The sequence below is a fragment of the Rhinolophus ferrumequinum genome, chromosome 9, assembly GCF_004115265.2.
Source record: "Rhinolophus ferrumequinum isolate MPI-CBG mRhiFer1 chromosome 9, mRhiFer1_v1.p, whole genome shotgun sequence".
NCBI classification, from domain to species: Eukaryota; Metazoa; Chordata; class Mammalia; order Chiroptera; family Rhinolophidae; genus Rhinolophus; species Rhinolophus ferrumequinum.
Window position 1 is genome coordinate 13,525,878 of NC_046292.1, and position 21,795 is coordinate 13,547,672.

Genomic DNA, 21,795 nt, shown 5'->3' on the forward strand with positions numbered 1-21,795 from the left:
ACAGTCAAACTAATTTGTGCTTTTACAAGTCAGGACAGTGGTTACCCGCTGAGGGGGGTGGCGGCTGGATGGGGTTACTAAGAGGGCTTCAGGGGTGTTGCTGCTGTTCTGTTTCCAGCAATGTAAGAAGCATCCAATTTCTCCACATCGTCACCAACACTAGTTATCATTTGTCTTTTTTTGTTATAGCCGTTCTACTGGATGTGAAGGGGTATCTCATGGCTTTGATTTGCATTTTCCTAATGATTAACGATGTTGAGCGTCTTTTCATGTGTTTATCGGCCATTTATCTTCTTTGGAGAAATGTCTATTCAAATCCTTCGTCTATTTTTAAAAAAATATTTTTTGGGGGGAATATTGGGGAACAGTTTGTTTTCCCAGGACCCATCAGCTCCATGTCAAGTCGTTGTTTTCAATCTAGTTGTGGAGGGTGCAGCTCACTGGCCCATGTGGGAGCACTGCACTCTAACCACTGAGCAAACTGGCCACCCCCCACCATTTGCCTATTTTTAAATTGGGCTATTATATTTTTATTGTTGAGTTGTAAGAGGTCTTTATATATTCTGGATATAAGTCCCTTATAAGACACGATTTGCACATATTTTTTCCCATTATGTGGGTTGTCTTTTCACTTTCTTGATAGGATAGGTTGCAGGGAAAGGTTTTTGATTTTGATGAAATTCTATTTATCTTCTTTGAGGGGCTCACATGTGCTTTTGTTGTAGTATCTAAGAAACCACTACTTAACCCAAGATCACAAAGATTTACTTCTTTGTTTTCTTCTAAGACTTTTATAGTTTTAACTCTAACATTTACATCTGTCTTCCATTTTGGATGAACTTTTGTGTATGGTGTGAGAAAGAGATCCAACTTCATCTTTTGCATGTGGATATCCAGTGGTCTCAGCACCATTTATTGAAGACTTCTTTCCCTATTGAATTGTCTGGGAATCCTTGTTGAACTTCCTTCCTTCCTTCCTTCCTTCCTTCTTTCCTTTTTTCCTTCCTTCCTTCCTTCCTGGTTTCCTTCTTTTCTTCATTTCTTTCTTTTTTTCTTTTCATATTGATGGCCAATTGTTCTAGCACCATTGTTTAAAACTATTCTTCCTCCCTGGAATTGCCTTTGCTCCTTTGTCAAACAAAATCTCCGTATATATGTAGGTCTAATTGTGGGTCATGTATTCTGCTCCACTGATCTATTTGTCTATTTTTATACCAATCCACACTGTCTTGATTACAATAATTTTATAAGTCTTCCTTAACAAGTTTGAAATTCTAGATCCTTTTCATTTCCGTATAAATTTTAGGATCAATTTGTCAATCTCTGTAAGAAAAATCTATTAGGATTTTGACTGAGAGTGCATTGACTCTATAGGGCAAATAGGGAGAATTGACATCTTTACAATATTTAGTCTTCTGATTCATGAACATGGTATACCCCTGCATTCATTTATTTTGGTCTTCCTTGATTTTTCTGAACACTGTTTTCTAGTTTTCACTGTACAAAATCTTCCATATATTTTGTCATATTTAGCCCTAGATATTTCATATTTTTAATATTATTGTAAATGTATTTTTCAGTTTCGATTTCCAGTTGTTCATTACTAGATATAAAAATACAATTAATTTTCTTGTACTTTAATCCTATATCCTACAACCTTGCTAAACTCAGTTATCAGTTCTAGTAACTTTATTGTAGGTTCCACAGGATTTTTTTACATGGACTATCAGGTTTATACCAATAGAGACAATCTAACTTCTTCTTTTCCAATCTGAATACTTGCTTTCTTTTCTTTCCGAATTGCACTGGCTAAAATGTTAAATAGGAGTGGTAAGAGTAGATATCCTTGTCTTGTCTTGTTCCTAATCTTAGGGGGAAAAGCAACCAGCCTTTTACCATCAAGTATGATGTTACCTACAGGTTTTTTGTAGATGCCATTTTTCAAGCTGAGGAAGTTCCCTCCTATCTCAGTTTGCTGACATAGTTTTTTGTTTTGTTTTGTTTTGGATTTTTTGCTTGCTTGTTTTGGTTTGTTTTTTTAATCAGAAAAGGATGTCAGAGTTTGTCAAAGGTTTTGGGTTTTTTTTTTTTGCACTTATTAAATGATCATATGGTCTTTCTGCTTTAGTCTGTTCATACGGTGTATTTCGTTGACTGATTTTTAATGTAAAATCAACCTTTCATTCCTGGGATAAATTCCACTTGGTATATGTTGTTCAATTCTTTTTGTTAATATTTTGTTAACAATTTCTGCATCTATGTTCACGAGGGATGTTATTAGTCTACAGTTCTCTTTTTTTGTAATGTCCTTATCTGGTTTTGGTAACAGAATAGTGTAGTAAGTAGGGAAGCATTTCCTCCACTTAAATTTTCTGGACGACATTGGTGTCATAAGCTCCATCGTGTCCTCTAAAAGTTCATATGCTGAAGCCCTTGCCCCCAGTATCTCAGAATGTGTCTGTATTTGGAAATAGGGCTTTAAAGGTGATTAAGTTAAAATGAGGTCATTAGTGTCTTTATAAGAAGAGAAAATTTGGGCACACAAAGAGACAGGAAGGATGTGTGTGTGCAGAGGAAAGACCAGGTGAAGCTACATGAGGAAGTGTCCGTTAGCAAGCCAAGCCTCAACATGAAACCAACCCTGCAGACACCTTCATTTTGGACTTCCAGCCTCCAGAACTATGAGAAAATACATTTCTATTGTGTAAGCCATCCAGTCTGTGGCATTTTGTTGTGGCAGCCCTAGCAGACTAATACAGTTGGTGTTATTTCTTCCTTAAGGGTTTAGTCGACTTCACCAGGGAAGTCACCTAGACCTGGAGTTTATTTATGACAAGGTTTTAAACTACATATCCAATTTATTGACTAGATATAGGGCTATTTCCAATTGAGTGAGTTTGTGTCTTTCTAAGAGACTGACGTTTCCATCTTAGTTTCTGGTATTGTCTTATTCATTTCAATACATAAAATGACAAATAAAACACAACCATCAGTTACTATCGCAAAATAAACATTACTAATGTTTTGCTGTATATCCTTCCAGATAATTTTTGTACACATGCATACTCATCTCCTCAATTTGTTTTTATAGAATCGCTCTTATCCTTTATAGCCAGGGTTTTGTTTTCTGTTTTTTGTATTGTCAAACCTTGGAAAACATGATTATGGATAGATGGTTAACAATTTGCTGAGCTAACCCCCTAACTTAATGTGCTTCTGATTTTGGGGGTGCATCATAAAAATACCATAGTCAATATCTTTTTGATTTGTCTCTGGGAGCAACTCAGGTTTGCATCTTGGTTTATAGTTCCACAAGCGGAATTACTGGGTCAACCAGTTTATTATTGACTTCTGATATTGAGCACGCTATGGTTGGTAGGAAGACGGTGGGAGGAGGGAAGAGCTGCCCCCAGTCCCCACCTCAGGGGTTTGCCCTCTGCAGACCTGCTCAACCAGTGCAGCTGTGGGAAGGTGAGATAAGAACATGGCAATAGGAGGTGTTTAGAGGCTCACAGGGGTCCCCCGCCCTGCCGTGGCCTCCTTGGCACAGATCTAAGTCGCACCAGGTTACCATAGGCTTAGGAGGCTGTATGTTCCATGTGTAGACTGCACTGAGTCTTACTTCTTGGCGTTTCCTCTTTTGGAATGATATCATCGAGAGGCGTATGCAAAAATAGAAGCAAAAACTGAAGCCAAGCTTTGTGCACACAAGTGAGGGCAGAGACCTGCCTTCTCCTGCCACCACTCTCAGTCCTCCGGGAGCTCCCAGTCTGACGAGGCAAATTACATTCCATGTCCCATGAGGAACTGCTGGGCTTTGGAGGAAAGTCCTTGGTTCTCCAGATCCCCGGTCTGAGTAAAATGTCAAGATCCGCAAACCAAAACGTGTACAGGTACCTACAGAGAAACATATAACCAAGTGCAAAGTAACACCTTCCCATGGAGGGATGTGCGATTGGATGCAGTGGAGGTGTTCCAGGAATTCCTGGGAAGGAGAAGAGCCTAGATCCATAGAGAGGAAGTTGGGCAGAGGCAGGAGAGGGGCCAGAAGAAGGGGGACATGACATATGGGATCAGCTGGCCAGTTGGTTGGTAGAACCCCACGTGGGAAGGGAGGCCCCAGAGGTGCCTCAGAAGGTGCCTCCTCTGTCCCTTGGCAGCAAATCTGGGGACACTGGGAGAAGGGCCGATGTGAAGGGGGGGTATTATTTGAAGTTTTGATTCCCAAGAGTACCCTTCTCTCCCCGCTCCCTGTTCACCTCAAGGCTGGAGAACGGGCCTCGGCTTGGCAACAAAGAGATCCTTCACTGACCACATACCCTGTGCCCAAACTATACGACACCTGCCACCTGTCATCTGTCAGTGCAGTGCTCCCTCCGTGAGGCTGCTTATATCCACTCACCAGCTGAGGACACAGAGGCCAGGGAAGTGAATCATCCAGCCAGGGTCGCAGAGCCAAGAAGTGGGGGTGCTAGGGTGGGAGCCCCATCAGGGGGACTGTGCCACTCTCCAGGGGCTCCCAGGGCTCTAGCCCCCTCTGTTTCTGTCCTGTCCATCTTACCCACACACATGACACCCCCCCACACACACACACAATAGGCACATGGCACCGACTCCCAGGCCACCAGGCTCTCAACGAGAGGCGACTGTGCCCTCCTGGGCACATCTGGCAATGTCTGGAGGGAGACAGTTTTGGTTGTTACAACTTGGCGGGGAGGGGGCTCCTCCTGGGTCTAGCGGTGGAGGTCAGGGATCTGCTCAGCACGGCCCCCACCACAGAGGCGTGGGGCCAATGACAGTGAGGTGGCTGCTCCAGGTCAGTCAGGCTCACCTTTCCAGATGTGAGACGGAGGCTTCCTGCCAGATGTGGGCACCAACATGCCTGCAGATGTGGAGGGACGTCTTCCGGACACCTGGGTAGCCACATGGAGAACAGACCTGACACAGATTCTCTCCTCCACTAAACTCTCCTCACGCTCCCTTCAACTGTTTTTCAACTAGTCCTTGACTTCTGGGCTTCTGTGTTGGTCTCTGCATTGTCCAAGTTTAGGAAGAATCTTGCTAAGTCAGTTCGGCCAGAATCCCCAACCTCGATATCTGGCCACACCCAATATCTATCTGATGGGGTTCCTCACCCCCTACTCCCCACTCCAGGTGGTGTCTGATCACCCTGGGGTGATCCTACCTTCAGCCAGCATCACGGTACCCCGGCGTTTCCTCTTAGTAAGTTTCCATCCATTGACCACCGGCCCCCCCGGCCCCGCTCCTTAGCTATAAATTCCCACTTTCCCTTGTATTTGGAATTGAGTTCAATCTCTCTCCCCCACTGCAAGACCCCATTGCAGTGGCCCCCCTAAACCTATCTCAATAGCCCCCTTTGAATAGTCTGCCTCACTGCGCTTTGACAATTGTCACTGAATACTTCTTTCTTTAGCATCCTTTTCAGATGGGAAGAGAGAGGCCTTTGGACTAATTTCCTTTCAGATGCGTGGGGAGGGGCCAACTCCTGGTCAGATTCATAACCCCCACCCTCTGCAGGCCAGAGCACCCTCGGGTGGGGACTTTACCTGGGAGCTTTTGACAGGGAGGGCAAGGGCGGTGGCCGGTGGTGGTGGGAGGGACGGAGGAGGTGGAGCCTTCTTTTTCTAGGGCATGTGTCACCTGCATCCCGCTCAGGGGCACTGCCCTGGCACTACCCTGCCAGTGTAGGTGGCAGCGGGAAGCTGGAGCCTGCTCCCCAGAGCCTTTGGAGCAGATTGCGGATCTTTGGAGCCCTATGTCGCTGGCCTCCCAGAACCCAGAACATGGCAGATGGGGCGCAGGCCAACCCCAAAGGGTTCAAGAAGAAGGTGCTGGTTAGACACCCCTTTGGGTGGAGGGGCCCAAGTCTCAGAGCCTCGTCTGCTTTGAGGACCTCCAGGTACGTGCCTGCTCCTCTGGGATGGAACCCTCTATGGAAAGCAGCAGAGATGGGAGTGGGAAACTGGCTCCTTAAATCCATTTCTCTAGCAAGGAGAGCTCTGAGTCTCGGAGTGATGGCTGAGAAATATCAATGCATTTTCAGCATTAGAAGGGCCTTAGGGATCATCTAGTCAATCTTCATGAGGTGCTTGCGATCCAGAGAGGCGAAGGGGTTTATCTGAGGTCACACAGCATTTTGGAAGCAGAGCTGGGACTAGAACCAGGGACCCAGGTCTCTTGGCTCCGAGTGCAAGACCCAGCCACCAGGTTGGGTCACTTGACTTCCTAATGCAAATATGGAAGGGAGGTTGGTTCTGATCTGCAGCAGTGACCCGACCCCATGAGACAGTGAGCTTCCTGGGTTGGAAGCTGATGCAGGGAGGGTATTCCTACTCAGGGTGGAAGGAAAGGAGGCTTCTGGTGCCTCCAGGAGGTGCAGGCCAGGTGGGAGGAGCTCGGATCTTCCTGGAGGTGCTAATCACGGGGCTGGGGCAGCAGGAAGCAGGGCATCAACGGATGGCATTGATGGCGCCTGGTATGACCATGAGGCCAAGGAGTGAGCAGCAGGCCCTGAACCGCAGGACGGTGGAAGGGCCAGACTGAGGACGTGGTTTCTTCCTCTCTCAGATCTAGCCTGGCTCTGATGAAATTCCTCACCATCGCCATCCTGGCCGGCAGCAGTGAGTATAGGCTCTGGGGAGGCTCCTCCTGCTTCCCCACCCCCAGCCTTTCGCCCTTGACCCTGGGTGCCCTGGGTCTCTATTCACTGACCAGCAGCAAGACCTCAGGCCTGTCCTTCATCTCTCTGGGCCTTCAGTTCCCTGCTCAGCCCCTGCCAGGCTTCACCCTCTCTCTGGGGCTGTTTATGCCTCCAGCCACCTGTAAACACGCTACGGGTGGTTGGCATTTATGAGCCTCGAAGGGGCAGGGCCCAGAGCTGAGCAAGCATCGTAAAGCGATGGTATTTGCTGGATGTTTGTGAACAGGAGCATGTGTTTGTATTCGTGTGGACATGTAGACAGGATTAATGAGTTTGTGCGTGGATGTACACACGTGTCCATCCTATGTGTGGGTGTATACACATAGGTGTGTGTAGGTGTGTCTGAGCACGTAGTGATGTCTCTGTATATAACACACATCAGTAACATGTAAGTGTGTTATGGGGGGCTGTGTCTAGAGTGTGTATATGAACATAGGGGAGCGTATATCTGTATGCAGTCTGTATGGAGCAGTGGTGTCTACGTGAGTGTACAAGAAGACGATGGAACAGTTCTGGGGACTTTTTACCCAGGCTGGTGGCCCCAGGTATATGGACCGGGGACAGCTGAGGCCCCTGACACAGATCTGACCCCACACTCATCCAGGCGTCCTGGTGGCCGGTGCCTCGGGTAGGTGGGAGGTGGACGGAATCTCTGGCCGCTCTCCATCCAGCCTCTTACACGTCGCTGAACACAGCCACGTTTGAGGAAAAGAAATAGCAGAAACAAAATAAGGTGAAATGTGGCCAGACCTGAGAAACTGTTGGTTCAGTTCAGACAAAGTGACCTGTTATTTAGAAAATTACCACTTGAGTTCAGCCCGAATCACGGGTCGGGGACAGAGCCCTGAGCCAGACTGGACACAAACCTTGCTTCGCCCACTTGGTTGGAGTGCGAGTGTGGATGTGGCCTCAGCTTCAGGCCACAAGTTCCACTCAGGGGGCTGCGTGCGTATGAGTGTATTTGTGATGTGTGAGCATGTGAGCATGCGTGTGTACAAGTGTGCACAAGCATGTGAAGTGAGCGTGGGTCTATTTGTGAGTGTGAGGTGTATGTGAGTGTATGAAGGATGAGGTGTGTGTTTGCATGTGAGTGTGTACAAGTGTGTCCTGTGTGGCGGAGAGTATGCGGAGGCTGAGAGAGTGGTGCTGTCCGTGTGTTTGTCTGTCTGTGAGTGAGGTGTGTGAGTGTTTGAGTGTGTGTGTGTGAGTGTGTGTGTGGGGGTGTGTGTGTGTCCACCCTGTGTATAAACAAGTGAGTTTCTCACTCTTCTCTTGTATGTGACAGCTGATGGTTGCGGGGGCCCTAGGGACGGAAGCCGCCCCCTGGAGTAACACCTGCACAGCTAGTGGGGGGCGCGGAGAGGGAGGTGGGGGTCTGTCAGGCTGGGGCAGTGAGGAGGCCAGGACCCCGCATGGCGATCCCTCCTCAAAGCCGTCCTCAGATTTAGGAATTGAGGTCAAAGAGGTTACGCAACCTGCCCACGGCCTCACAGTGCTGATGGAGAAACCTGTTTACAAACCCAGTGTCTGACTCCCAAGCCGCCTGGCCCACACATTTTTCTCTAGCACCAAGAAGCCGGCAGAGCAAGGGTGGGAAGCTAACATTCCCGGGGCACCCCTCCTGGCCCTGTTCTCCCACTCTCTTCAATGGCCATCACCGCCAAATCTCCTCTGGGCAGCTCAGAAGACAGGCTCAGGCCCGGAGGACACAGTGTCCTCTCTCTTCTTGTTCTGCACCCCAGCTTAGACACCAATGTGGCTCTAAACCATCCTCTTAAAAGTCACCTGTCATTCTCTCTACTCTCTTCCCATGTCCTCTTGTTTGTTCCTTATTCTCTGTAATGACGAAAATCACGAAGCCAATAGACAGGAAGACCCAGGTGGAGGAGAATTCCCAACATCAGCTCTCTGAGGGGGAAGGCAGGCCTGGCCCAGGGTCCCCACAAGCCACAGGAAACAGCGGGCACCGTGGAGGGAGCAAGCATCTGGTGCGTGCTGGGCTCGGAGCTGGGCACTGGCCTGGCTCATCACTGGAGATCAGGACTGTTGTGCCCATTTTACAGATGGGAAAACATAGCCTGAGGGAGCTGTAGTTAGGGGCCCAGGTCTGTCCTACTCCAAAGTCTGTGCTCTTCTCACTAAGGCATGTTGAGGTGGTGAGCTCCCTGTCACTAGCGATGTGGGACAACCACGTCTCAAGAAGCAAGTAATTGTGGCCTCTGGGATTCCATTCAGCCTCTAATTTCTGAAATTCTTGGCTCTTCCCTCTCCTGGTACATTTCCTCTTTCAGGCAGTGGAGCAGGGTGGAGAATGTGGAGAGAGCAGAGACAGGGTGCTGAACTGGGCACCTAACCCTGGGCCCGGCAGGCGGAGCCCAGTGTGGGCGAGGCAGGCAGGAATGCCACTGCCTGGTAGTGGCAGCGCAGCTCTGGGGCACACAAACCTGGCATCATGCCTGGGCTCTGCAACTTCCAGGCTGTATGACCTTCACTGTTCTGAGCCTTAGTTTGCTCATCCATAAAATGGGGCTAGAGCAGCTCTCCTGCCTGTGTATGGCGAGGATCCGAGCCTTGGGCTCGGTGTTGACTCAGCCAGGAGCCCAGCAGGCTGGGAAGCTGGGGCTGGGGAGGGGCGATTGTGTCGCTGGGTGGGGCTGGCTTCCAGGTACCAGGACGTTGATTTTGCTGGTACGGGAAGGGTCGTCGCCCTGTCGCTGTCTGTTAGACACTGACAGAGGGAAAGTGTGTGTGTGTGTGTGTGTGTGTGTGTCTTCACTGAATGACCAGAGCACCCAATCATCTCTGGATTAATCCTGAGATGCACCAGCCCCAGGACAGTGGTTGGAATGCTGAGTCCCCACTGGGGACACAGGAGCCAGGATAGGCCAGAAGGGCCCAGAATCAAACCCTTGTATTCAGAAGAGCATGTGGCATTTGCAAAGCCCCTTATCATTTCCCTGGGCACTTGGACTTTCACTGTCTGGGTCCAAATTCTGTCTCCACTGGTTTCCGACCGTGTATTCTTGGGCAAGTTACTAAATGCTCTGGGCCTCAGTGTCATCATCTGTAAAATGGGACAGTCACACCACACTAGCACCTCGAAGGGCTGCAGTGAGCACTGGATGAGTTAATGCCCGGAAGGGGCCCAGGACAGTGCCTGGCACCAAGCAGTCCTCAGCAAATAGTAACTATTAGTCTTTTCTCAGGGCCATAGGGCTTAATCTTAGCATGCGGATAATGCCCATACTCGGTGCCTTGTGGATTGCTTCCTTCCTCCTGCTCTGCCTGCCTGCCCACCCGCCTTCCCCTGCCCTGAGGTGTTGGGAGGACAGACAGTCAGATAGGGCAGGGAGCTCACGGCACCCCCTCGGCTCTCTTCTCTTGCAGTCCTGCCTCTAGCCCACAGCAGCCTGTTCAACCTGAAGTCCATGGTGGAAGCCATTACGGGGAAAAACGCCATCTTGTCCTTCGTGGGCTACGGCTGCTACTGCGGGCTGGGGGGGTTCGGCCGGCCCATGGATGAAGTGGACTGGTAGGTTCTGAAACACCTGGCCTTCGGTCAGGACCAGGTGGGGGCAGCAAAGGTCAGACTGATGTCCATCTCTGAGAGGTGGGAGAGGGCCTTTGTCCCAAAGGATGAGGCTCGTTTGATGAGTTAGTGAGAATGACAACATGAGACAGACTTTTGACCTGTGTCCTCTCCAACCATCTTGGACTCTCTATTGTCCATCTCCAAGATCTTGGGCTTGGAGGCATCTGAACTCCCCACTCTTGCCAGGAAGGAACCTTTGGCCTGCCCCAGCACGCATGAGAGCAACAGTCCCGTGGCATGCTTGACAAAGGCAAGGGCTGTGACCCCTGCCACCATCAGACTGGAGGCTCGGGAGGCCAGGCTGTGTGTGCTTCCTCCGTCAGACTGGGAGTTCCCAGAAGCCACGGCTTATCTTGGGTTCCTATCTGCCCAAAGCAGCCAGCACCAAGTCTGGTAGTACTGGGAGCTTAATAAATGCATGTTGACTAATTCCTTCTACCAGAGGGGATGGGGACAGCCACACCACATTTGCTTCCTGTCCCGACCCACCCCACCCACCGGCCCCCATTCAAGCCGTCAGACCTTTGTCACTCCCTGGCCATATCATGCACGGTCAGGTACGGCCGCTGCACATAGTCTCCTCCAACACTGACTTAACCCTAACCCTCCCTCCTACCCGGATCACATGGCTGGACCACCTGATCCCTCCTGCAGCTGCAGTCAGGACTTCAAGGGGGAGAGCGAGAGCCCTGGACATAGAACAAAGAGGCAGGACCAGAACCTGGGGCACAGGCTGGCTCTTCCTGGCTGTGTGACCTCAGGCAAGTAGTTGCCCCTCTCTGGGCCTCGGTCTGAAGCTCTGATCAGTGAGGAAATGGAAGAGATGGCCAGGGTCTGCTGGTGAGAGATGGACCAAGCCTGGCGATGCGGGCCTGCTCTCTTCTACCTGCCCCTAGGTGCTGCCATGCCCATGACTGCTGCTACCAGAAGCTCTTTGACCAGGGCTGCCACACCTACGTGGACCATTATGAATACACCATCGAGAATAACACTACGATTGTCTGCAGTGAGTCCCTCCCCCGGCACCCTCCCCCAGGAAAAGGGTGTGGGCTGCCGGTTCTCCCAGCTGGGGCCCTGTGCAGGCTTGCCAGGTGAAATACAGAAGGTCCAGTTAAATTCAAATTTCAGAGAAACAACAAAACATGTTTTCATATCAGTATATCCTAAATATTGCGTGGGATATACTTACACTAAAAATTAAATGTTAGCATAAAATCAATTAGTCTTCGTATGGAATTAAGAATGCGCATAAATATGTCCCATGTAATAGTTGGGACATACTTATACGAAAAATGGTTATTGTTTGTCTGAAATTCAAATTAACCAGGCCTCTCTTCTTTGTTGTTGTTTGCCTGTGAATCTAACGACTGTCGCTGCGGTTCTAGCACATCTCCCTGATATGTTCTTGTCCCCACGCCCGAGTTGGCTGCTGATTCTCTAGTCCTGGAGAGTCCTAAGCTTTGGGGAGTGATTTGGATTCAGGGGGCCTGGGGAGAGCCCAGATGATCAGGTGATTGTGAGACTTTGTGACATGGGAGCTGGGAGACCTGGGTTGCAACCCGGTCAGCATCTCCTTGCTGTGTAACCCTGGGCAGGGCTCTTCCCTATCTGGCCTCAGTCTCCCCGCGGGTACATGGAAGGGTTTAGAATCAGAGTAGACCCGTTCCCTTCCAGTCTGTCATGGGGACCCCATCAGAAGGTGGCCCCGTCGGAGGACCCTCTGTTTCTAGGATTCAGGCTATTGGAGCCAGGCCTGGCGGAGTTCCGTCTTTCCAGTGGGCTTTCCACGGCCATTCCCCAACCGAGGGGTTTGGCGTCCAAGCTAATGGCCCAGGTGCCCCTGCCCCGCCTCCCCTTTGTGTCCCTCCCTGGGGCAGCAGGTGCCCCCTGGCCCAGTAGGGTGGGCAGCATGAGTTCCCTTTGTCTCTTGTCTTAACCAGGCTCTGATCCTCATCCTTCACTAACGGCTCACCAGCAATTCCAGCTTTGCAAAGAAACTCAAGTCTCCTATTCTCTGGGAAAGAGTCTGGGGGGATCTGGGCACATCTGGGGCCCTTGGGAGCTCAGGGTCCTGTAGTCCTCATATTTTGCTGTTCAAACATTGGGTGGAAGGGCTGGCTTGAGAGAGAAGGAGTGGCCCCATTAAAACCCCAAGCAGTGGTTTTCATGGTGGCTTCTGGAGATTCCTGCGGGCACGGGGTCCGATGCTGTGAGGGAGGTGATGGAGGGGTGTCCCTGAGTGATCCAGCTGGCTCCTTAACGTATGTTAGAGCTTAGCGGCTTCTCTTTCAGCTGTTGGATGTATCAGCCTTCTGCAAAGAGTTTCATTTCAGAGAAAGGATTCTGCTGATGCGTAACGCTGGGCAGGATCTTTCTCACCTGGCCTCAGTCTCCCCACGGCTCATGGAAGGGTTTGGATCAGAGCAGACCCGCTCCCTTCCATTGGAACCCCCATTGCAAACCATTGGCTCGCGGGCGGTTCTCAAAGGGTGTTCCGCAACCTGCACCACCAGCACCACCTAGGCACTTTGTGGAAATGCCGGTTGTCAGGCCTCATCCTGACCTACCGCACCTGGCGCTCGAGGGCTGGGGGTAGGCAGTCTGTTTTAACAAGCCTTCCAGCCGATTCTAATGCGCACCTAAGGTTGAGAAGGATGGGGTAAATGATTTCTGGAGGCTAATATTAATAACACAGCCACAGCAGCAGTTACCGCGTATTAAGCATTTGCTCTGTGGGAGTCAGTGAGCTAAGCTCTTTACACGTGTTTTTTTTTCCACTGGATCCTTACCATGAACTCCCTCAAGGGGGTGTGTTGTGCGATTCTGTGATTGAAGCCAGGAGGCCTGCGATGGCAGAGAGCCACCGGCTTTGGGGTGGGGAGTTCCTGACACCTGAGTTTCTGTCCCAGCTCTGCCTTGGGTTTGCTGGGTGACTCAGGTGAACCCATCCCCCTCTCTGGGCCTCAGTTTCCCCAACGATGCAATGACATATTGGACTTGAGTGGTTCTCCGATTTTCGCATGCACCAGAGCCACCTGGAGGGCTGTTAACACAGGCTGCTGGGCCCGACCTGGAGCTTCGGAGCCCACAGTCCTGGGTTGCACTCCCGGCCGCTGGTGCTGCCTGCCCTGGGACCACCTTCCGAGGACCACTGGGCCCTCAGAGTCCATGCCCTCCCCTCCACAGGAGATCTCAATGAGACGGACTGTGACCGGCAGACCTGCGAGTGTGACAAGAGCGTGGCGCTGTGCTTCCAAGACCACACGTACAAGGAGAAGCACCGCAACTTCCTCAATATATACTGTCAGGGCGTCACACCCAACTGCAGCATCTACGAGCAGCCCCAGGAGAACACGACCAGCAGACCCACCACCCCAACACCCCAGAACACGACCAGCAGACCCACCACACCGGCACCCCAGAACACGACCTGCAGACCCACCACCCCGGCACCCCAAAACATGACCTGCAGACCCACCACCCTGGCACCCCAGAACACGACCAGCAGACCTACCACCCCGGCACCCCAGAACACGACCAGCAGACCTACCACCCCGGTACCCCAGAACACGACCTGCAGACTCACCACCCCGGCACCCCCTGCACCTCCCTAGCGCCCTCTGGGCTTGGACAGAGAAGCGAGGTGGAGGTTCCTGCTCTGGGGACCAGATGCATGGAGCAGGAGGAGTTGGGGGCAGATGGGCAGCCCACAGGCTGCAGTGCCACCTCCTCCCTGCAGCCCTCCTGGAGCCCCACCCCCACAGGAGTCAGGAAGGCCTGGGCCCTGACTATGGCCACCGTCTCCTCCAGCTCTGCACTGGGTATATCTAAGTCCTGCTGCTGGTCCTGGATTGGCAGGGAACATGTGGCTTGTTGGGGTGTCTCCTGAGTGTGGAAGGTGAGGCCTGAGCGAGAGGCCCCAGGCTCCCAGGTCCTGGCAAACATGAAAGGAGGCAGGGTCTAGCCCTCCGGCCTCTCCCCCTGCGCCCTCCCTTATGCAGCAGCCAGGCCAGTGGGTGGAAGGATCCCAGACCTCACTCTCCCTGGGCAGGGAGAGGCGAGTCTGCAGCCCAGGTTAGAAGTTTTCTCAATGGGGAGGAGCCTGAGGGCTGAGACCCACCTGCCACCAAAGGCAGGACTGGGGGTGGGGGGTCAGGCAGGAGGCGGTGTGGAAGCTTCAGGAATGCAGTAGGGAGGGTAGGGAGGGGAGAAGGTGGGAGAGAGGGGAGACGAGGTGAGGAACAGCTGTCCAGACCAGAGTGGTCTCGGCAGCACAGGCAGGGCAGGGAAGCATTGCGGATGCAGGACCCCCTTGAGCCCGGGCTCCCAATGATTCCTGCGGGACTGTGGGCAGAGGCGGAGCAGGATCAGGCCTCAGCAGGGCCAGCCTTCCGGACTCTGCCCAGCAGGGCTGTCTCCCCAAGGGCACCTTCCCCCTGTCCTCCCTTGCCTTACCTCTTGACCCAGAGTCAGCGTCCTCCAAGTAGCCAGTGCCCTGCCTTACCCCCGCCTTCTGCCTTTGTTCAATGTCAACCCTGAGCACCCACTGACACCGCGCTGTGACCTGCCTGGACACCAAGAACAGCCACCAGGAAGTTCGACCTGACCTGGCAGTGCCCCCAAAGACCACGGGCACTGGTGGAGGGATAGCCAAGAAAGGTGGAGACAAGGAGAGGTGTGGGGGTGGGGAGAGAACGTCTATGAAAAAGATGCCAGGACTGGATAGAAGCCAACTGCAGCTTCTAGAACACCAGCCTTCCGGACTGAGGGTGGAGCTGTCCCTGGAGTCAGTTGTCACTCTATGTGGGAGGAAACCCTTCCACTGCTGGCCGTGGTGTGATGGCTGTGGTCCCCATGTACCCTGACCGACCTGCTCCAACTCCCTCCTCCTCACCATCCAGGACTAATCCCGTCATTTCTGAGGGAAGCCCTCATCAAGCCCAGGTGGAGCCAGGACAGTGCGCCTGGAGCGCCCCCTGGAGGCAGGGACTGCAGAGGCCTGGCCCCTTGGCTGTGGGAGCCCAGGTGGTACCCCACACGTGTGCACACATCCTCCCCTCCTGAAAGCCTGGACCAGCATTTGGAATGAGATTCTGCTACGAAGGATCTGCCTGCACCCCACCTCACCCCAGACTCTCCCGGATGTTGCAACCCCCAGAGACCCCCGCCCCAAAGGACACAGCATGCCCTCCTCAAACTAATAAAGACCTCCTGTCTCAACTCCCCACTGCTGCTGGTCCTCCTTGGCATGGTATTCACTGGCCAGGCGTCAGGAGAGGGCACAGTGATTCCCTCTGGACGCTGAAGCTCTGGGGAAAGTGGGTTCCCTGCCACCCAGCAACTGGCAGGGCGAAGTGGCCCGGCTCCTGCAGAGGCAAATGTTGGGAAGGTTGGAGATGGGGCCGAGACCACAGGCCCCAGGGTCCAGCGGTCGGACAATAACAACGACTACTGGGCTGAGGGCTTGTTGTCAGGTGTCAGTCCCCCCAGACCATCCCTTTCCATTGAACTGAGGCCCAGAGAGGGCAACTAACTTGCCTGAAGTCACACAGGTTGTAAGTGATGGAACTGGGATATGAATCCTCTGCATCTGACTTTCAGCTCCCCCCCCCATACCTCCTACAGGGTGCTCGGGCAGCGGGAGGCACTGACGTGAGTGACCGAGGATCCAGGAGGGCACCAGGTCCTGCGTCCTGAACTTGGCCCCTTCTCTGCCTAGGGCCTTCCTGTCAGGGGCATCAGTTCCCCCGTGTTCACAGGGACCAGAGCAGCTATTTCAGATGTTCCTCAAAACCATGTGTTTTCTTGGGGTCACTAGGGTTGATCCCTGGGGAAGGGGAAGCTGAGCACATGGGACCCTGCCACCCCCAACTTAATCTCCAATTGAGCAGCCCTGCTTTTCCTGTATTCTACATGGAGCTTTCACATTAACACTGGAAGGAGAAAAGAGATTCTTGGGCTAAAATTTTTTTAAAAAGTTTGAAAACTCCTGGACAAGATCGTCCATTGGTTCACTCATTCCATGGACCTATATCGATGGTTTCCTATGGACCAGGCGTGATGTTGAGCTTCAGGGTGGACGCCATCCAAGACATAGCCTCTGCCTGCAGGAGGCTGGCAGCCTGGTACCAAGGGTTTCACGGGGAGCACGGAGGATGAAGCCCCAAGTGTGTCCTGGAAGGGACCCCCAAGGGGACAAGGGGTGGAGCTGGGATGGTGTATTTGAGGTCTCTGGAAGTGGACAGGAGGAGTGGGGGTGTCGTGCGGGGTGTCAGGCGGGGTCTCTGGTCCCACTCCCCACACAAGAATGCAGGATATGGCTAGGCCAAAAAGGAACACCCACGGAGCCATAGGTAGGGGAGTCACACCACTATACTCTCACTGGCGGCTGGGTTGGAGACACAGGAACCAGGAGCAACACAATTCTCAACCCTCACTGTGCCGCTTGCAGGCTCAGCCACCATCTTCTTGCTAGCTCCCCCTTTTTTTCTGCTAGCCTAGCCACGGCAGTTATATTAGTGCCCAATGGCTCAATGGTTACAGCTGACGGCCAACTAGCCACAGCTGCTGGCCATTTGATCACAGTCGATGGCCATTTACTACCTGAGCCAGCACCTTTCTATGTGAGGCCGAGAGCCTGGAAACTGCTTTTTGGGGCTCTGTCCCCACAGGGGGTCACATTTTTTAAAGAAGGGGCTCCTTGTTTCTACAGTCTGGGGGGTGGGGGGTGATCTCTCCTTCCTCAGGACTCTTTCCAAGTGAGTGAGGTCTTTTATACTAAGGCTTGCTTCCCACTGGGGGTGGGGGTGGGGTCTGCCATTAACAAAGATTCTCCTTGCCCAATCTTTAGTCAGGCTCCTCCCGAGACCGTGTCTCAACCAGGCTTCAACCTCTGGGTTTCCATGTCCATTTCAGCATTACCAAGTTTTAGCAAGAACTCTGCCATGTTAGTTTAGCAAGAATCCCCACCCACCATGAATAGCTCTCCAGATTCCACACCCTCCACCATCCCCAGCTGATAGCTTATGCCCTGGCCTGCCTTCAGCAAGAATCCTGTTAGGCCAGTTTAGCCTGAAGTATTCCATCCACTTAGCAATTTTTCATCCACCTTCGCTATGAATTCCCATTAAAGAAAAATGAGGATTTGTAATTGTCGAATTCAGAATTGAGCCCAGTTCTACACTGGCCCCTGAAGCAATAGTTCTTGAATACAATTTGTTTTTACCCCTAAAACTATGGCCCAGCATCTGGTTTTCTAACAGGCATGGTGCTGTGACTTGGCTCCTCACCGGTTCATCACTGGGTCCCCAGGCCTCTCACCCAGGACCCCAAGTGTGTGCCTTGGACGCCTTAGTCTTCACTCCTGACTGATGGATCAGAGTCCACTGGTGAGGCCACTCCTCAGCCAGCGCTCTAGCTAACTGTCCACTGAAGCACAGCTTTGATTCCTGTGGTTCTGAACATCCTCGAGAAGCTGGGTTCCAGTTCCAGGCTGCTTTGTCTGAGAGGTACCTACGGGGCCGGGAGTCTTTCTTCCTGGCTCTTTCTTCTGAGTGGGAATTCACTCCCTGACCCTCAAGGCCAGAAGCATTTCCCAGGCTCTTTGGAAAGCTTCTCTGTTCTCTGTTTGATCCTGCTCCCCACAAGGGAACTTCTCAGGCCACTGAAACCCCCCTTCTCAAACCCCTGCTGAATTTGTCATTTCACTGGTATCTCGGGAAACGTGAGATCTCCCCAAACAGGCTCCTCTAAGACCTCTCCCTTCCCATCTCCCCCCTCGAGCCCCCTCGGGCTTCCCTTGAACCCGTTGGTAGGACCCCCTTCGCACCTCTACCTCCTCCACCCCCTGCCCACCCCGCCGGGCCTTTCCCTCCTACTCCAGCCCCTCTACCCCCTATAGTCACTTGAATTTTAGGCTCCTCCCACTTTATCAGGGGCTTTTTAGGAACTCAGGGACCCCTGAAAGCAACTACCTGAAGCTCAAAAGAAAAGAGCTCATTGGAAACAGACTGGATAGTCTATCCACTCAGATGGACTTTGGGGACATCCACACGGCAACTTCACAGCCCCTCGGTCTCTTGCCTCAAATGCAGTCCACAGCCTTCTTAAGAGTATATATCAGGGTAACGAAAATCTTAAACGTCTCCTCCACAAATACTGTAAAAAGTTTAGCCCTCCCTCATGTTGAAGAAGTAATCTCAACTTGTTCCACCTGCCGGAAACATTCTGGTAAAAAGTATAAAATGGAGTGAAGCTGAGATCCAACTATCTACATAAACCAGAAGCTTTGTCACCATGTTTTACTGACTCATGGCTCAAATTTTAGAATAAAACCTATAAGATCTCTTTTTGCGTCTGTCAGTACATGTGTGTATGTATGCATGCGTGCATGTATGTACCGTGTTTCCCCGAAAATAGGATCTAACTGGACCATCAGCTCTAATGCATCTTTTGGACCAAAATTAATATAAGACCTGGTCTTATTTTAATATAATATAAGACCGGGTATAATATAATATAATATAACATAAGACCGGGTCTTATATTAATTTTTGCTCCAAAAGATGCATTAGAGCTGATTGTCTGGCTAGGTCTTACTTTCGGGGAAACACAGTATGTCTTCTGAGTTATTAACATTAAAGTATAATATAAGCATACATTTTATTTACTTGGGTTTACTAGTTAACTAGGGTATTGTCATATCTATTAGATATTTACAATTATAAACATTATAAATTCAACCCAAGAACAAATGCACAAGTAAAGATGCAGTTAAAATGAATTGCTTGATATCCACTACTTCAATTAGATCAAACACAGCAGTAAAACAGAAAACCCATGTCTCTAACTTTTAGGTTTTTGCTTTATGATACTTGCCTAATATGCATGGGCTACAAAAATCGTTAGCAGGGAAATAAGTTGAGATGATGGCTAGTTTTGTTTAATGTTATAAGTTGTCTGCCTTAAAACATTTCCCAAAATCTTTTCAGAACTTGAAACCTTAGAGTTATGCTAAATTAAATTCAGTGGTAGGTATTCATTAACTATCTAGATCATTTCTAAGAAAGATAAACTACTGAAACATTAATTACTAAGCACAAGTTTAAGCTTATGTGCTTTTTGGCTTCTTATTTTTATACGGCATAGAGAAATATACTTGGGGTGCCAAAGAATGTATACACATGACCTGTATTCATCTTCTGTTATCCGTATATATTGAATATTACAATTTTAATACAGGTTTTTCCTTTCTTAAAATGTGTGTACATTTTTTTGGCACCCTCTGTATTTGGGTCTGTCATTAAACATGAAAAGTTATACTAGAGGAAGCATGCGTTTCTAGAAATTGTGAGATGATATATTTACAAAATTTGCCAATTTACCATAGAATGTTGATATACAGCAGACAGTTAACAATTGTCTACTTCTTTGTTTCCACTGAAAATTAAGGTTACTCAGAGTTAAGAATTCTAATCAATACATGTAAATAAAAATACTAAGAATAATAAGGATGAAGACAAAAAACTCGGTATACAAAATAAGCAAGATTGTAGGATATATTTTTGTTAGGGAAAAATGAGAGTAATTTTGTCTTAAAGTAGTTGTTTTGAGGTTGTTTAAAAGTTGGTTCCAGAATAAGAAAGAGGAAAATATAGGACAAAAAGATCTTTGAGTGGATATAGAAAGTTGGAAAGTGTTTGCAGAAAAGGAGTTTTATGTGCAGACAAGCTGGCTAAAATTGAACTAATTTATCTAGAAAAAAATGAGCAAAATAGTCTATCGATGCAAAACCAGAATTTGGTTTTTCTCTCTGTGAAAACAAGTTTTCTTGAATGATTGGTCTGCTCTTTATAAGAGACTGTAAAAGATTTTTCTTTACCTTTGAGTAAATTGCCGAGGAAACAAAGATTTTTTTGTTTTATCAGAACAATTGCCTGTGCGTATATTCACTGTGTCACTGACTTTTTTTTTTTTTTAAAGAGAGCCCAGATTTCTTACTTTTAAAAGCGCTAAGGATTTTTTTGGTTTGCTGTGTTTTTGTATTTTTGACAATTTTGCCTTCCCAAAATCAAATCCTAAATTAAATCTGGATCTCAAACTGACCTCAAACCGGCCCTTTCCAGAGAGCTCTGGAAAATCTCAAAGGATTTGTTCTTTCATCTGGTAAAAAGATGTTAAAAATAATTTGGTTTATTTGACATGTTGAATTGCATGACAGGCGTTGTCAAATAAGAAGAGATGCTTTAACTTTTCCTAAGTTATATTTGTATGAGTAAATATTTTAATCTAACATAAATATTTTAGCAGTTGTATGCAGTTCATAGAAATTTGTCAATGCCCTTGATTTGAGGTCCATGAAATGTTCTGGTATAATGTCATGAGCCACGATTCCAGTTATTATCTGAATATGTTGTATGTCACAGAGACAACCTCATTTCTTTGTCAATTATATTATGGTAAATTTTCATCAGCTCTTTAACCACGGCCAATTTAAGCCTTTTGTCACTGATAGATAGTTATTGTTTTCTTCTGACGCTGTCCTGAAAGCTCATGCAATCAGCTAGTAGCCAAAATACTTTGTCGTCATCACTTTGTGAGGGGTGTAAATGTCTAACTAAATGTATACATGGAGTATATGTGGAGCTATGAATAGCTTTGTTACATTATTTTGTACACCTGAAACTAAAAAAAAAAAAATAAAGAAAGAAGGAAAGAAAGAAAAAGACTATTTCAGTGACCCAAGGAAAGGATTATGACAGGTACTCTGAGGAATAGGTTTCTGATGACACTGAATAACTTTGAGCCCATACCACTGGCCTGAATAAGGATTTCCAGAACAAGCAGAGAAGCTGATGGGTTCATTAAGCTGCTAACCTAAGATCAAGCAGAAGGAGAATTAATTACATGGGACTGAATTAACCGATGAAGGACGATTCCAGTTTTCGTTTGGAACACTGCTGGTTCTTTCATGTTCTGTTTTCTGGACTTAAGGAATGCCTTTCCCTTTTATCTTATGCTATTGATACCATATGACAATTTAGTAGATTATACTTTTGTAAATAGAAACGAAACATTTAACTTTCTCTCTGCCTGATCCCTCCAGAAGTTGGAAACTCTAATGAAGTAGTCTTCTTTTCATGGTAATGCAATTCTTTGCATAAATTCAATAAGAATCTGCTTCCCTTAGAACAAAACATAATTGGAAACTGGTTATATTACCAAGGCTTGAGTGGAATTTCATAGTTGAGAATAATGTGCATAGAATACGATTTAAGGAACTGGAGTTGACTTTACAGAGCCAATGCTTACAAAGTTCTCCTGGAGAAAACCAGCCTGGTACCTGTAGAGATGAATAAGGAAAGTTAATTCCTGGCAGAACGAGGAAACTTAGACTATCTGGGCAGCCTTGAGAAGAGAGAAATTCACCCAAATCTACAGGTATTGAAAGAAAAATCTGCTGGTGAGCTCTTGGTTTTGCTCC

General features: G+C 49.3%; 1 protein-coding gene across 1 annotated transcript; it reads left to right on the forward strand.

The window, feature by feature from the left end:
- Nucleotides 1-5,689: 5,689 nt before the first annotated feature.
- PLA2G2F (phospholipase A2 group IIF) lies at nucleotides 5,690-15,840 on the forward strand. The gene is made up of 5 exons (XM_033114760.1): nucleotides 5,690-5,920; nucleotides 6,589-6,641; nucleotides 10,109-10,253; nucleotides 11,210-11,319; nucleotides 13,500-15,840. The coding sequence occupies exons 1-5, from the start codon at nucleotides 5,805-5,807 to the stop codon at nucleotides 13,925-13,927; spliced, it is 852 nt and encodes a 283-aa protein (XP_032970651.1). The 5' UTR covers nucleotides 5,690-5,804; the 3' UTR covers nucleotides 13,928-15,840.
- Nucleotides 15,841-21,795: the final 5,955 nt, after the last annotated feature.